This window comes from Eutrigla gurnardus, assembly GCF_963514095.1.
Source record: "Eutrigla gurnardus genome assembly, chromosome: 13".
Taxonomy (NCBI): Eukaryota; Metazoa; Chordata; class Actinopteri; order Perciformes; family Triglidae; genus Eutrigla; species Eutrigla gurnardus.
Window position 1 is genome coordinate 5,637,208 of NC_139936.1, and position 14,309 is coordinate 5,651,516.

General features: G+C 44.5%; 3 protein-coding genes across 5 annotated transcripts in view; all 3 read left to right on the forward strand.

Annotated features, from left to right (window-relative positions):
* kiaa0825 (KIAA0825 ortholog) overlaps nt 1-5,274 on the forward strand; it is a 102,622-nt gene extending 97,348 nt beyond the window's left edge. For 2 of the 3 annotated variants that reach the window (XM_084025748.1, XM_084025750.1), the window contains one exon: nt 4,442-5,273. In XM_084025748.1, coding sequence (XP_083881874.1) covers nt 4,442-4,619 — 178 coding nt within the window. In that variant the 3' untranslated portion in view covers nt 4,620-5,273. Of the gene's footprint in view, nt 1-4,441 lie in introns of all 3 variants that reach the window. The other variant, XM_084025751.1, reaches the window with a different exon arrangement.
* mctp1a (multiple C2 domains, transmembrane 1a) overlaps nt 1-14,309 on the forward strand; it is a 455,748-nt gene that overhangs the window by 236,395 nt on the left and 205,044 nt on the right. The gene's annotated exons all lie outside the window — the stretch shown is intronic.
* Nucleotides 8,034-14,309, forward strand: part of arb2a (ARB2 cotranscriptional regulator A) — a 140,740-nt gene continuing 134,464 nt past the window's right edge. Inside the window, exons 1-4 of the mRNA XM_084025765.1 lie at nt 8,034-8,088; nt 8,635-8,761; nt 9,329-9,430; nt 12,681-12,781. Coding sequence (XP_083881891.1) covers nt 8,656-8,761; nt 9,329-9,430; nt 12,681-12,781 — 309 coding nt within the window. The 5' untranslated portion in view covers nt 8,034-8,088; nt 8,635-8,655. The remainder of the gene's footprint in view (nt 8,089-8,634; nt 8,762-9,328; nt 9,431-12,680; nt 12,782-14,309) is intronic.

The following is a 14,309-nucleotide window of genomic DNA, read 5'->3' on the forward strand; positions in this document are numbered from 1 at the left end:
TGATGCACAGGTTATTTAATATATGTATGACATCACGGCTGCACGGTGGTGTAGTGGGTAGCACTGTCGCCTCACAGCGAGAGGGTCCCAGGTTTTATTCCCTGGTCGGCCACGGGTTCCTTCTGTGTGGAGTTTGCATGTTCTCCCTTTTAGCGTGGGTTCTCTCTGGGTTCTCCAGCTTCCTCCCAGAGCCCAAAGACATGCGGGATGGCGATAGGTTAATTGACGACCCTGAATACAGGATAAGCAGTAGACAATGGATGTATGGATGACATCACAAGAAGAGAAAGAATCCGCCTCTGTAAAGGGTTACTTTTGAGTTCGTTAAGTTTGAAAGATTAAAGATGAAGGTTAGCGGTTGCAAAGTTCCTTTTGTCTGCACAGCAAATCTACCGGCTCATGTTTACTTTGAACTACATTTGCTTTGATATCACATATTTTTTTTTTTTTGTCCTCCGCTGATTTACTGTGTGTCTCGTAGCTCTTTTGAGTGGCCATCAGTTTGGATCGAGACGCATCTCAGGTGGGGTCTAATACTGAGTGGCATCGCCGCACCGCACGGACATACTGTAGACCTGACACTGAATTGATCTGACAATAGAATGGATCAGCGAGCGGCTAGTAAGTCAGAAGGTAGAGCATAATCCCCTCTGTCAAGTCTCCGTCTCGTCAATATTCAAATCCAGCCGGCTGTCCAATGGCTGTCAGTTACAATCTCCCTCTGGCTCGTGGCCTAGCACAGGCACATATCCAAATTGAATTGGATGTTTGCTTCTCAATGGAAATTGAGTCGCAGCGATGACCCCCCCTGCCCCGTATTGTGAACTTGTCAGTTTGCCCAACTGAACTAGATTCTAATGTACAACGTCCATTTCCTAACTAACAACTAATCTTTGTTGTTTTTTTCATTTTCTCTATATGGATTTTACTCACTTTGACTGGAAAAAGAAGAAGAACTATGTAGATTGTTGTCCCAAATTGTGACTTCACTGTCTGCAGAACTAAACCTAAAAAATGCTTTCTGTCGCGTCTTCGAAGGACTCTAATGATTTATTCCCATCTATGGTCTTAACATGTTGTATATCCTTCCACCAACTACATCAACAAGAAGTAGCTTGCGTGAATTTTTTCAGACTTACTGCGGTCAGGTTGAAAAGTTGAGTCCGACGCCAGCCTTCTCCGGACACTCTTCTGCTGTCTAGAAGATTTGAAACATCAGTGTTCATCCTAAATCCTTTTCTTCAGAGTCGTAAAGGTGAATCCGAGTGTCTCGGCTACTGAGGGACTTTCTTGTCAGCCCGCAAACTCCTTTAGTGATGTGAGTTGCTGGGAAGGGTTTATTTGATTTGATTTTTACAAAGAAATCCAAGTCTAATTCATCTTTCACTGTATTCCCAGTTTCTAACCCCCAGACGAGACGGCCGAAGACTAGTGAAAACTAACGTTCACGAGAAGTAACCTGACTCGAAAGCTCTAAAACTGAAAGTGGTTCTCGCACGGGTGAAAATTATAGAGGACGTTTCAGCGCGGTTTCTCTCCCGCTCGTGTTCGGTCCCTCTCTCCGTACCACTCTGACACATGTCGCCCCGGCATGCATGGAAAGGCCTGACCTTTTGGAAAGTTTAGCACTTTAAATATTTAGGCTTGGGTTATGATGGATCCTCCGGGCCCCCGCGGCAATGTGCGAAGCCTCTGATTAGGGGCTGCTGTCAGAGTCATTTAGCCGAGTGTCTGGCTGTCGGTGGCGCTCTCTGTTTGACAGGCGAGCCTTTTAAACAAACAGCGGTCCCAGTGGCGGAGCGGGCAGGGCACCCGGCGCAGCACAAACACCCCACACTCTGAGAGAAACCACTCAGCCCGCTGACAGCTGCAGATGAAACCACTGGCCACTGTCTCTCATGATCTTTCAGGCACTTTGTCTTTCTGCTCACTCACAGAGTCTATATTTGCACCTTTGTCTTGTTTTGCCACACACACACACACACACACACACACACACACACACACACACACACACACACACACACACACACACTCTGTGTCAACATTTCTACTCCATCAGAGTTTACATCTCTTTGTTATTCTATTCCGAGTCGAGCATCAAAGTTCCACCCGTGTTGCGTTTTAGGATTTAGCGAGTACGTTGATTGCCGGATGATCTCTGAGCGGGGCTTATGCTCTTAATTTGTCAAACATCACTACTCATTATCAGCTGGAAATCGGGATGGATGCTCTCCGCCTTGTTGCCTGCGCGGGCCCCCGTGATTAGGACAGCTTACGCCGACGTTCACGTTGAAATACGTCTGAGCCAGCCTTTTCATCTCACTCCGAGACAATCTCCCGTGGCATCAATCCTGTAAATATATGAGTCTTAATATGTGTGTCCTATTCTGTATTCAGAGGAAGAGCCAAGTCAGCAGCTCCAAGTATTAATGCATGAGAAATGAGCAGAGCCCATAAGAATTAAAGGGTAAGACTCCCCTTATTAAGATGTAAATTCCGGTGGGGGAAACTTGCCGAAACGAGGATACAGTGAAGTTATTGTCAACTTTAGCCTACTTATGCATTTCTTAAGAGGCGTTGTTGTGTTAAAGTTGTTAAAATTAGATGCACGCGGCAAAAGCACCTTGTTTATTTTTCCAGCTCATTTTCAGCACGAGATCAACCAATCTCCACGGATGTGCAACCTATACTTTACGGAACAATTTACACTTTTGGCAACATTATCTAGTGACAGTATACATGGCAACTATCGTGGTAATTCAATCTCTGTCTGTGTGTGCTCCTTCCTTCTTTTTTTCTCTCCCTCTCTACCTCTTTCTCATTTCAAATTTGCACTTAACACCTTCCTGGGGAAAGGCTTCTCATTCATCAACGGTGTTTGTCCCGGTGACAAGCAGGGCGCCTCCTGCATATCAATATCAGCTAAGACAATGCTGAGCCTGTAACCTTCAGCTAAATGTCATTCTGCTTAATCCTATTTGAAAATTAAACATTGAAAAACCTTTAGCGTACCTTCCTGTCTTCCTTCCTCTCTCGCTCCCTCCTTTTATTGGCCGTTCCTATAGCTGTCTGCTCTCCCTCGCTGCCTTCCTGCTCTTGTTGTGCACGCCGGGTGACATTTGTATTTGTTGTGTGCGAGTGTTTATATCCCATCACGGTTATTTAGTACAACAGATCTTTATTTTATGTCGCTGAAGAAATAACATAGGGGCAATTTGTCTGCCCCCTTGTCGTCATCTGCATTCATCACCTTTATTCTGTCTTATTTGAGAGTCGGCCCACTCGCTCTGATGTTAGGAGGGGGGATCAAGACCGGTGACCAAAGCTGCATGTGGAGGGAGAACACAATCACATCTCACACTATTTCCATAAAGAGATCCTCCCCTTACAGCAGTAATTACTCCACTGATGGCGTCTGGGAAGCAGAGAGAACGGATTTGTCCAGAAACGCACGACGACAGAGGCTGAAACTTCATCAAAGTGCTCTGCATTAAAAGGCCCCGCTTCTTAGTATGCATGAAACACGCGCGTGATGCACTTGGTGTTTTACCCCTTCTTCCTCCTTTACAGTTACGCCTCACACACACACACACACACACACACACACACACACACACACACACACACTCACAGCACGGCTACATCGTTCACGTTTGAAGATACAGTGAAGAATCGGAGGGGAGGGAGGGCGGGATAAAAGGAGAAGCCGAGATTGCAATGAAAATGCAATCATTTGCAGTCGGACAGTCAGATATAATTCTCGTGGAGGGAGTGTGATGCGGCAGCTCAAAGGCTGTCTGCGGCTCGCCATATGGATTTGATTGACCACAGTCACTCGTCAAGAGGTCCCATTGAAATACTCAGAGTGAATTACAACGTGACTACCCTTGATGTCTTCATGTTGAAGCCCACCATTCACTCTGGAGCTTGGAAGAATTAGAAAATGGGATGGAGGGACATAGTGTAGATGCTGTTCAACGAGACGGGGAAGCAATAAAATATGCTGAAAATTAGTCACCAGAACAGGTTTTGTAGACACATTAAGCAACAGATTGACAGAAAGCAGAGCCAAAAGCATCTATTCTCTTTTCTTTCACTTGAGTTTTGTCTGTAAATGTGTGTTTGAGTCCGATAGTGTATCTCCACACTGCTGTGATACTGAACCCACGCTGCATGAGAGGAGGAGGAGAGCAAGACTCCCACGTGAGAAGTTAAAGAGCGAAAGCGTGGCTTGCCGACCCTCGGACAGTTTCAGTCGGCGCTGTGTGTGAGAGATGCAATTTATTTTGGACAACGGGTTACTCCACTCTGCTGCGTTGAACCCGAGTTGCTGTGTGAGACACAAAAAGAGAGAGGGGAGATACAATCTCCATACGTTACCGGTGCACACATTTAACCCTGAGAAACGGCTTACGCTCTGTCTTTCTATGCTTTCCAGGTGGGAGATGCAGGAGGAAGCGGAGCTGGAAGATGGAGAGAAATGCATGGTGGAGGAACTTCAGAAAGCCTATTTTGTTTGCAGCTGCAGCCCAAAGGAGGCTCCCGACGCTGATGAGACACCGGCAGAGCAGACCCAGGGGGAAACACAGCAGTCCGATAAAAGCGCTGCCCAATAACACTCCACGCAGTTTGAATTTTTTATCATGTTGTAAATGTTTTTCTTGTAATAGTCACTTGCAGCTCTCAAGGTAGTAGAGTGTGTGTGTGTGTGTGTTTGTGTGTGAAAACATGAGTAAGAGAGCGGACAAGAAACTGAGCGACAACAAAAAGAGTGAGGGAGATGTCGCCTCCCTCTTTATACCGACGACTCAGACAAACTCTCTGTGCTTTTCTGTGCTGCATCAGACGCATTTCATCTTTTTTGGAGCACATCTCCAGGAATCAGTTCTGGGAAATGGAGAGCCTGAGATTTGTTTGCCTGGGACAAGATGGGACCGTGTGATCATTGTCGTTTTTTTTTTGGAGACAGTGAGCGTAAAGACGTTGGTGTCAGCATACTTTCTCCCACTTCCTGAAAGCAAACATCAAATATTACGGCTGGAAAGCAAGATGATGTATGTTTTCATTACAGTGTGTCCCAAAAAAAAAGGAAAAATGCCCCACTATGTAATATCAGTCGGTATTTTGTGCAAACTGAGAAAAACATTTATTTTATGTGTAATATGATTGCTCAGTATATTTTTCCAAGTTTGCCCACGTTTTGTTATTTATGAGATTTCTTGTTTTAGAATTAAACATGGAAATAAAATTGGTACTTCACCACTGAACATCTTCCTTTTGCGTGATCAGTTGGCGTGATCTCCGAGCAGTCAATAATGTATGATGATTTATGACTATGAAGTTTTTCAATACATACATCAGATGTTCCCTCCTGTTACATCTCATGTTCAAATGAGGATTAAACAATGCAAATGATGCTCTTTTCACCAACAAGCAAATCGTTTCAGCTCACAAAGGCTACTGCACACCCGGTGCAATTCCTTTGAGGCGGCGGGAAAACGTTTCCCGCTCCGGAGAGAGATGTTCCTTTCCTTAACTAGATTTTTAATGCAAATGTGGCAAGATTGCAATTGCCGAACCACTTAGAGAATACAAAAGACAACAAAATGTTCAGCTACTAAATTCTGCCTGCGGCTCTGAAAAAAAAAAAAAAACGGCTAAAAGGTAACAAAGCACCATCCGTCTTTGTAAACATCCTGTTTTTGACATAACCATAAAACCTATTTGTTTTGGTGTGTTTGGCTAGCCGAACTGTGCTCGTAAGAAACGCTTTGATCTCTTTATTTCACACTCGCCGTCCCTCCTCGGGTAAGCACCTGTAGGGTGATCCATTTGTATTTCCATCGGGTGATGAGTTCAGAAGACTAACTGTCAGGGACGCTGACGGTATAATTCACAACAAACCATTACAAAGAATGATTCATCACAAAGAATGCGTTGAATATTCTATCATACGGCATTCATTTCGGGGATTATCAAACCTAGCTACGTAAACATTTTCAAATCCCGGCGCTCGTCATGACATATTCATGCAGGATAAACAGTCAGTTGACTCCTCTGATTTCCATTTCAATTGATTACCCCCCTCAGTATATTAGTGCATTATCCACAGCAGAAACATGCTGGTGTTATTTTGGATGTTCATCCATGGAGTACAACGAGCTTTGTGGCAACGTGCAGTGAGCCAACATGGGAGCATCGCAGGAAGACAATCCTCCTGCCGGAGCGCCGCCGTTTCTCTTCATGTCCATGTCACGTCCCGATTCCTTCTTATTTGGGGGTTTCAAGTCATAATGCATCCGTCCTCAAATTTAAAATCAAGGCTGAGGCTTCTTTTCTAAATGGGCAGTCACAACACATCAAATCATATATTTGCCACTAAATTTAACAATAAATGTAGTACAGATATGGTAAGAATTCAAACTCGGTGGATATAAATGCCACAATATGTCATCTCTGTTTCTTATTTGGGTCTTCGCAGCATTTCCAGCACCCTGCTTGAGGAAACAGGGTAACTCAGCTCCCCTGGGAAACAGCTCCAACTTCTCGAGGCCGTCCGGAAGTAGGGCACGCAGCTTTAGATCAACCAGTAGGCTATTTCTGTGAATCATAAAAAACTGCTAAATGATACATGTGAACAGGGTGCGGCAGGTGATTTGTTGTGAGTCACCTGTGGCACTGGATTCTGGCAGGTCCAGGCAGGTCCAGGTCCAGTTTTCAACCATGAAACCAACCAAATAATTTGTGTTTTTCCCCTTTTTAAGTAACACATTTTGATCAACTGTCCTGAAAATTTCCACCACAACAGTTTCTCCTGAGAGGAAGACTGACGCCCTTGTGTCATAGAATCAGTCAGCCTGATGGAACCACTATCCTCTTTTATTGGGATGTTAAGAATCATGTATCTTTTCCCTTGAGGGATTTACATTGAATTCATTTAGCTTCCATGCAAGTCACCAAGCAACAACATGGACTCAGGTGAGAGAAAAACCTGATAGAAAGCTCTTGACATTCACCACACACATGATAAATGAGCACAACGTCCATAATGGTGTACTCCCACTATCCCATCAAACATGCATCATCCCCTGCCCCACTTCTAACAGAAGTGCAGAGGTATTAGACTTCATGGTATATGGATGTTTTTACAGTATTCTTACTTTATACAATATTAAAATGATGCTGACATTTAATGGTTAATATATCATAGCACTTCAGGGATTCCATAAAATACAGACAGATCATCTTATAGTCGAGCTGAAACGGAAGCGTCTAGCTTCCACATAGTGACATATTTTGGAGAAAAACAGGATAATTAGGCGGACATAACATTGGGAGGAATTTGATGGGAGCGTTCAAAAGATTAGCTCACGACCTTCTCGAGTTCTGTGCAGTGCCATGTCATGACATTATTACTTGAAATTGGTTCTAGATGATGTAAGCATGCGTCACGTCTTATTTTTCAGGAAGAAAAATACAAAGAATTTGATTTTTTTTTTTAATTTCTTCAGCATGTATTGTTAAATATGTGGACAATGTGACCGGGGATGTGACCTAAAAGGGTTGGACGTGCATTTCTCGTCTTTAAACGCACACTCTTGTGCATGCGAGTGGGAAAATGAGGTTGTAATCTACACTGTAGTGCATAGTGACAGTTCCACTTATGCAACACAGAATATAAAAAAAATAAATGCTGTCAGGGGAGAAGTATGGACTTAATATACAAGCACACACTTCTCTGCGTGAGTCCACTAACCCTCACTTTAATACTCATCTTGAGATAATTACTTTTTAATTATTATTTTTTTTATAAGTATACAGTTGTTCTCTTATGATCCCTTTGGTCATCACCATATCACACGTGTGGGATTTAAATCCACTATCAAACATTTCACACAGGGAGAGAAACATCTTTAAAAAGTGGATCAGCTGCTGCGCTACTGTCTCTTTAAATATCCCTTCCAGTCCGTTGCCCCGGTAACCCGGAAGCTTCACGCTCGCCATGCTCCTCGGCGCTCAGAGTCCTTCCTGTTTATAGAAATTTCAAGGAAGCAGCAGCAACTGGCCAGCCGCAAAATACTGATGGTGCGTGAGTCGAACAGAAAAGCATGCATGCGTCTACCGTAAACGGCTGTTCCTCTCCGGAACGTGCTCGGCTCCGGTTGACACGAACGTGAAATAATAATAATATTATATATAATAAAAAAGAAGCACGAATGTCCTACTGTACCTGCGCGCAAGTGGCGAGTGCACACAGCCCGGGTTGTTTGTTTGTGAGAGACACATTAAAGAGACGTCGACGGTGAGGCTGTCAGAGCAGCCCGGGGGAGCTAAACGTGCTAAAACATGGATTTGTTTGGGGTTTTTTAAAGGCAACGAGCAACTTTGCTGTTTGCATAATTAGTTCAGTTGCACGAGTGCAAAGTTGGGCGGACACACGGGTTGCTAACAGTTGTTCCGCAGCAATTACGTCGACAAAAGAGTTGCAGCAAGCGCCGTTCAGTGCAGTTACTATGTTTGGCTCGGTGCCATCTTACAGGTGCAACTCTCACCTGGTCTGCTCTGTGCGAGACGTGGTACAGGGTGACGTAACGCAGCACGTGTCTAATTTATTTGATTCTTTTTTGACAGGATGCATCTGAGTGAGGACCCATGCTCCCTCGTCTCTGTGCTGCCACGCCTGTCCTGTACATACTGTGGATCACTATGGCCCAGATAGCCGGCCAGGAGGACCGAGAGAAAACCACCGCACTCAAAGGTAGATATGAAGAAATGTGTGCACACCAACATGTCTGACGTGACGAATACAGGCACACATTCATAAGTCACTTGAATGAATGAGGAAGAAACTCTGCCTCGTGTTGCTATGAAGGAATGTGCCACTTCAGCATATTTAACTCTAAATGGGAATTAATTTAAATTCTTTAAACACCTGAAGTGAAAGTTTTACTTGCTAGTTGATATTTTAGCCCCAATAGTAGACCTTGAGTAGATGACCCTCCCCTTATTCCCCATTGTTGCTTTAATGATAACATTTGGAAAGAATTATTTTGGTGGGAATAACATTATTTCCTCCTGCTGCTCCATTCGAGGAGGAGGAAAAGCTTTCAGTTTCAGCCAGCGAGTCGGGGAGGACTTTGCTGTTGCTTCATAAACTCGACACAACGAGGAGACGTTATCAGGGTCTGACATTCTCCGGTGACGACGGCGTGATTGAGATTATGTCGTGACATTTTGACTTTGGCATTCTTTGAAGAAAGGCAGCTGTTGTCACCAAATGTTTTTGCTCACCTTTTGATCGTATCTCTCTTGTCTCCCTCCTCAGATTTGCTGTCAAGAATAGACTTGGATGAACTGATGAAGAAAGACGAGCCTCCTTTCACTTTCCCCAAAACACTCGAGGAGTTTGAATATGCCTTCAATGAATGTGAGTACACATTTTAGTCTTCAAAGCACGCAGTGCCTTTTCGATTTAACAACCTGTCTATTTTTTAAAAAAGGGAGAGATTAAGTATCTTGTGACCACTTGAAGGGTCCCGACCCCCCCAGGTTTAAAACCACTGGCCTACAGAGTTGGCTGCTTCTAATTGGTCCGCCTTAAAGCTGCATTGAAGTTGACATAAAACAAAATCACCATAATCCCTTATTAAACTAAGACAGTTTGAACATAAACTGTGTGCAATTTCAGTTCTGCTCGGTGTAAATCACTGTTTTATGAATGAATGACCTAAAACTGTCACCTGGGACACTTTGGGTGTAACGGTGTGTGTGTGTGTGTGTGTCAATTATCAGTGACAGGACAGAGTGGTGCTGGACCAGATGATATAAAACGTCTCTTTAGAATTCTCTTGGCTCGCTTTAATCAAACCAGGTGGAGAGGAGAAGGGAGGTTGGAAAGGGGGTGGTGGTTTTGACTCTTCGTATTCCCCTGTACCCCCCCCCCCCCCCCCCCTCCCTCCCTCCCTCCCTCTCTCCCCCTCTGTTCTCTGTCAGAGTCTCTGCTGGCTGTCTGGCTGGCTGAGTGGGGGACATGTTGTGTACTCTACGGCCCGTCAGTAACCTACTCAGCCTTGCCCTCCGCCTGACGGAGCATTTGCATAACCTCGCTGTGCCTAAGAACAGAGACACGGAGACTTAAACCCCCCACCACCACCCCACCCGCCACTGTGCCAACACCCGCCACCCCCACCCTCAAGTCCCAGCTCAGTCTCCCATGGAGAGATGAACACATTCAGAGACTCTCCATCGCTTCTCCCTCACCCTCCTGTCTCCCTCCCTCTCTCTCTGTATCTCTCTATTTCTGCCCCTTTCAAAAATCCACAAACCGAAACACACACACCACACACACACACACACACACACACACACACACACCCATCTGTGCGTCTTGTCAATTTCCACTCAGGCCTGTTGTGGAAGGATAGCGCTTCACAGTCGCCCCGGCTCGCTGGCATTTCTATAGCTATGCCCGGGCTTCCTTTTGGCCGAGACAGGTGGAACAAAAATGCTAATTTGACCATGTAATGATGTGAATACAGACGAGGGGCTGTGTACAATAGTTTGCAGGTATCTTAATCACTGAAGATGATGGCTTCATCTCGCGAGGCCCTCCAGTTTTTCCATTACTGGAAATCCAAGGTTATGTACACCTAATTAAGCGGCCAAATTGAGAACAGAATGCTAATTATGACAGAAAAGAGGAGGAAAAAGTTGAGAAAACGTTATTCCTCTGAGAGGGAAGTGTTGGGGGAGGCGATGGAGCTGATCGCCCCCCGAGCTCACATTCTCTCTCTCACACACACACACACACACACACACACACCCTCCCTCATGAACACACCTTTCTTACAGTAGGATTTCATTATAGCTCCACTCTTCTTTCTCTTAGGCAGTAGTGTTTAGATCCTCACCCCCCACCCCCCCTCCATGAATGCATAATTGATTTTCTTCAAGGTACTTCTTGTGCACACTGCTTTATCCCAACTTCTCACTTCGTCTCCTGCTCTACCTCTCAGGCACACGTCTGCTTTTTTTTTTTTTTAATGCAACATGATGACAAACCTGGATTCAGGATTACATGTTGTCTAACGACTAAACATGAGCTCTGCAATACTCACACCGTTAGCAACGTAAGATTTATCGCGTCGGGCGGAGGGTTGAAAACGGTTGCAATTTTGAAAAGAGATGAGAAAGAAAAAAAATGCTCCTGCATTCTTTTATCTTACAAGATATTATGTTTATTTCTATCTTTTTAGATGGGTTTCTTCACGTTGTGCAATAATTGAGAAAGTATGAGAGCCCCCTGGCTATTTGGGTTAAGTATGTGTACTTTTTCAGTGGTTTAGCTCTCACAAATTCCGCAGTCATAAAGGTCAAAATTAAATTTAACACTGTTTAGTGTTTTATTGTGTTGTAGTGTCAACCGCACGATCGATGGGGCTCATTGCTAAGGTATAAACGTGGTGGTTCCACAGCCACACGAGGGTAATTGTTTATTAAGAAAAAAACACCATAGCACCATTTCTGAAGTGTGTTTCCCCGTCTTATGACTGTTTTATATCAAATAAAAAACCTGGATGTGTTGAAACCCACTGAATTATGATGAATCACTTAAAAACTTTGTCCTAAGAAGCTTTTGTTTCTTCTCAGTCAATTATTGTGTGTTGCAATGGCAGCCTTGCTCTCATGCAACAATTTTACAAACACTGTGTGTGTGTGTGTGTGTGTGTGTGTGTGTGTGTGTGTGTGTGTGTGTGTGTGTGTGTGTGTGTGTGTGTGTGTGTGTGTGTGTGTGTGTGTGTGTGTGTGTGTGTGTGTGTGTGTGTCTGTGTGTGTGTGTCTGTGTGTGTGTGTGTCTGTGTGTGTGTGTGTGTGTGTGGTTAAGGTGATTGGCTGATGCCCAGACAGCCTCCTCAAAGGAATTGCAAGGAGCAGTTGTCGTTGTGTGTGCCAGGCCACCTTTCTCTCTCTCTCTCTCTCTCTCTCTCTCTCTCTCTCTCTCTCTCTCTCTCTCTCTCTCTCTCTCTCTCTCTCTCTCTCTCTCTCTCTCTCTCACACACACACACACACACACACACACACACACACACACACACACACACACACACACACACACACACACACACACACACACACACATCCATATGTCTTTGCTCTTGGGAGAGTTCAGGTGGGAAGCGGAGGGACAGACCTGTGGACTGTGGCCAGACTGAGAGAGAGAGCTTGACACAGTTAAAGAGGAAGGGGAGAGACTCTTAGACGGATGAAAAGAGGGAGAGAAGGATAGACATTATTTCCAGCCATACCAGCTGTCCAGAGCCGGCCTGCCAGGCTACCCAGAAGGCCGTTGGAGTCGTGACTGGAAGAACATTGCTGCATCCACCGGCTTTGTACCTGCCAGATGGGGGGGAGCTTAAGGGAGAGAAGAAAAAAATAAGTGTTAAAAAAAAAATTAGGGGTCAAGCTTAATTTGCTTAATTTGGTGGATAGATGTACTTTTGCATGTGCAGTCAAAAGTCATCGCACACACACACACACACACACACACACACACACACACACACACACACACACACACACACACACACACACACACACACACACACACACACACACAGGTATCCATCATCATGACAGATGTGTTTTTGACCTGCCTTCATTCTGTCTCCCTCCCACAGATGGTCAGCTCAGACATATAAAAACAGGAGAGCCCTTTGTATTCAATGCCAGAGAGGACCTCCACCGCTGGAATCAGAAACGCTATGAAGCTCTTGGAGAGGTAACACACGTTTTTTTTTTAAGCTTCATTAGGGCCGTCCATGTTCAGCAACTTTGGCCTCAGCTGCTGGGCCTATTAGGATTTCCTGTCTTCACTAGTTTTTGGCATAGCAGCCCAAATCACACACAGTACCCGAACCCGTTTAATTATAAAGAAGAGTGGATTTTTTTTATGCTACCTATGTTTTCACAAGTAAGCAAACCCTTTATCAATCATTTAAAGGGCATTGTGGCTTTCTTTTAGCACCTTTAATAGCGGTCTTGTGGTCCAGTCCGCTGTCAGATTAAGAATTAGGGATGTTTACAAGTGTTTTATAGGTCTCCGTCTGCCGAGGCAGATGAGCACATTGGCTTTCACCGTAATCATCTACGCGTCAGCTTAATTGAGGTACGAGTTGAGTTTGAGGTCAAATGTATTAATTTGAAATCTGAACTGGACAGCGACACATCTGCCGACTCCGGGAGCCTAAATGAGATGTGAAATCTGACTTCACAGTCATGGATGCATGCAGGAGTGGTGCGAATGGGACAAGACGGCGTGGACGGACACTTTAATTTACTTTTTGGACTTTTATGCCACGAAAGACGTCTTTATAATCCTGTTTTTTTGAAGTTTTGCCGTCGTCCAACTGCAGCATCACCATGCATCAAAGCACCCAAAGTTCACCGCTAACTCACTACCACAGTACCACCGCATGCAATATGCATTAAGATAATGAGACAAATGTTCTTTTGTAATCTGCTGCTTTATTTGCATCCCCTGCTATGTTGCTTTTAATTGTGTCAGTTCTTTGAAGTTCAAAGGCAAAGTGATAGAGCCGTTTGTGGGATTACCTGGCTGTTTTTATTATTTCTAATGCAGGTATACAGGAGCTCCTTTGAGAGTCAGCCTTCTGTGAAGCCTCCCCCCTCCTCCTCCCCCCTCTTTTCTTTTGCCTGCTCAGACTCTATCCACCAGCATCTAAAAAGGCTTTAGAAACAAACATTTGGTCGCATGTTAGCAGAGGCCCTGAAAGAACACACAAACATTTAAACTAACTGAACTCGGGCTGTCGGAAGGAGGGGGACCAAACATTTGGAGAAAATAAATAATCATCAAGCGGGAAGTATGCACATTTTATTCATCCTGTGATTAAAAAGTGACAGAAGCATCTTCTTTAGAGAATACAGAAAAAAAAAGAAAAGGAAACGGTGTCAATCAGTGTTGATACACGCGTGTGTAATGAGAACAGATATATACGGCGCGAGGAGATTAACTGGCTGAGAAGAAAGCAGCGCTACCTGAATAAGCAGTATTATCTGTCTGTTGTTTTTAGGCCACAGATGATTCAAGGAAATTAATATTGCGCCTCTCTCGTGCAGCTTTGCGAGTACAAATGCATTGTTTTTGCCGGTAAGAAAGATGCTCCATTATAAATAGACACTGAATTCTACGCCTTTGGTTGTAAAAGTGGGTTATGCTGCTTAGAGTGTGTGTCACCTGCATGCTTATTCCTGCCTCCGTCTGGCCGACACATGCAGATGTACTG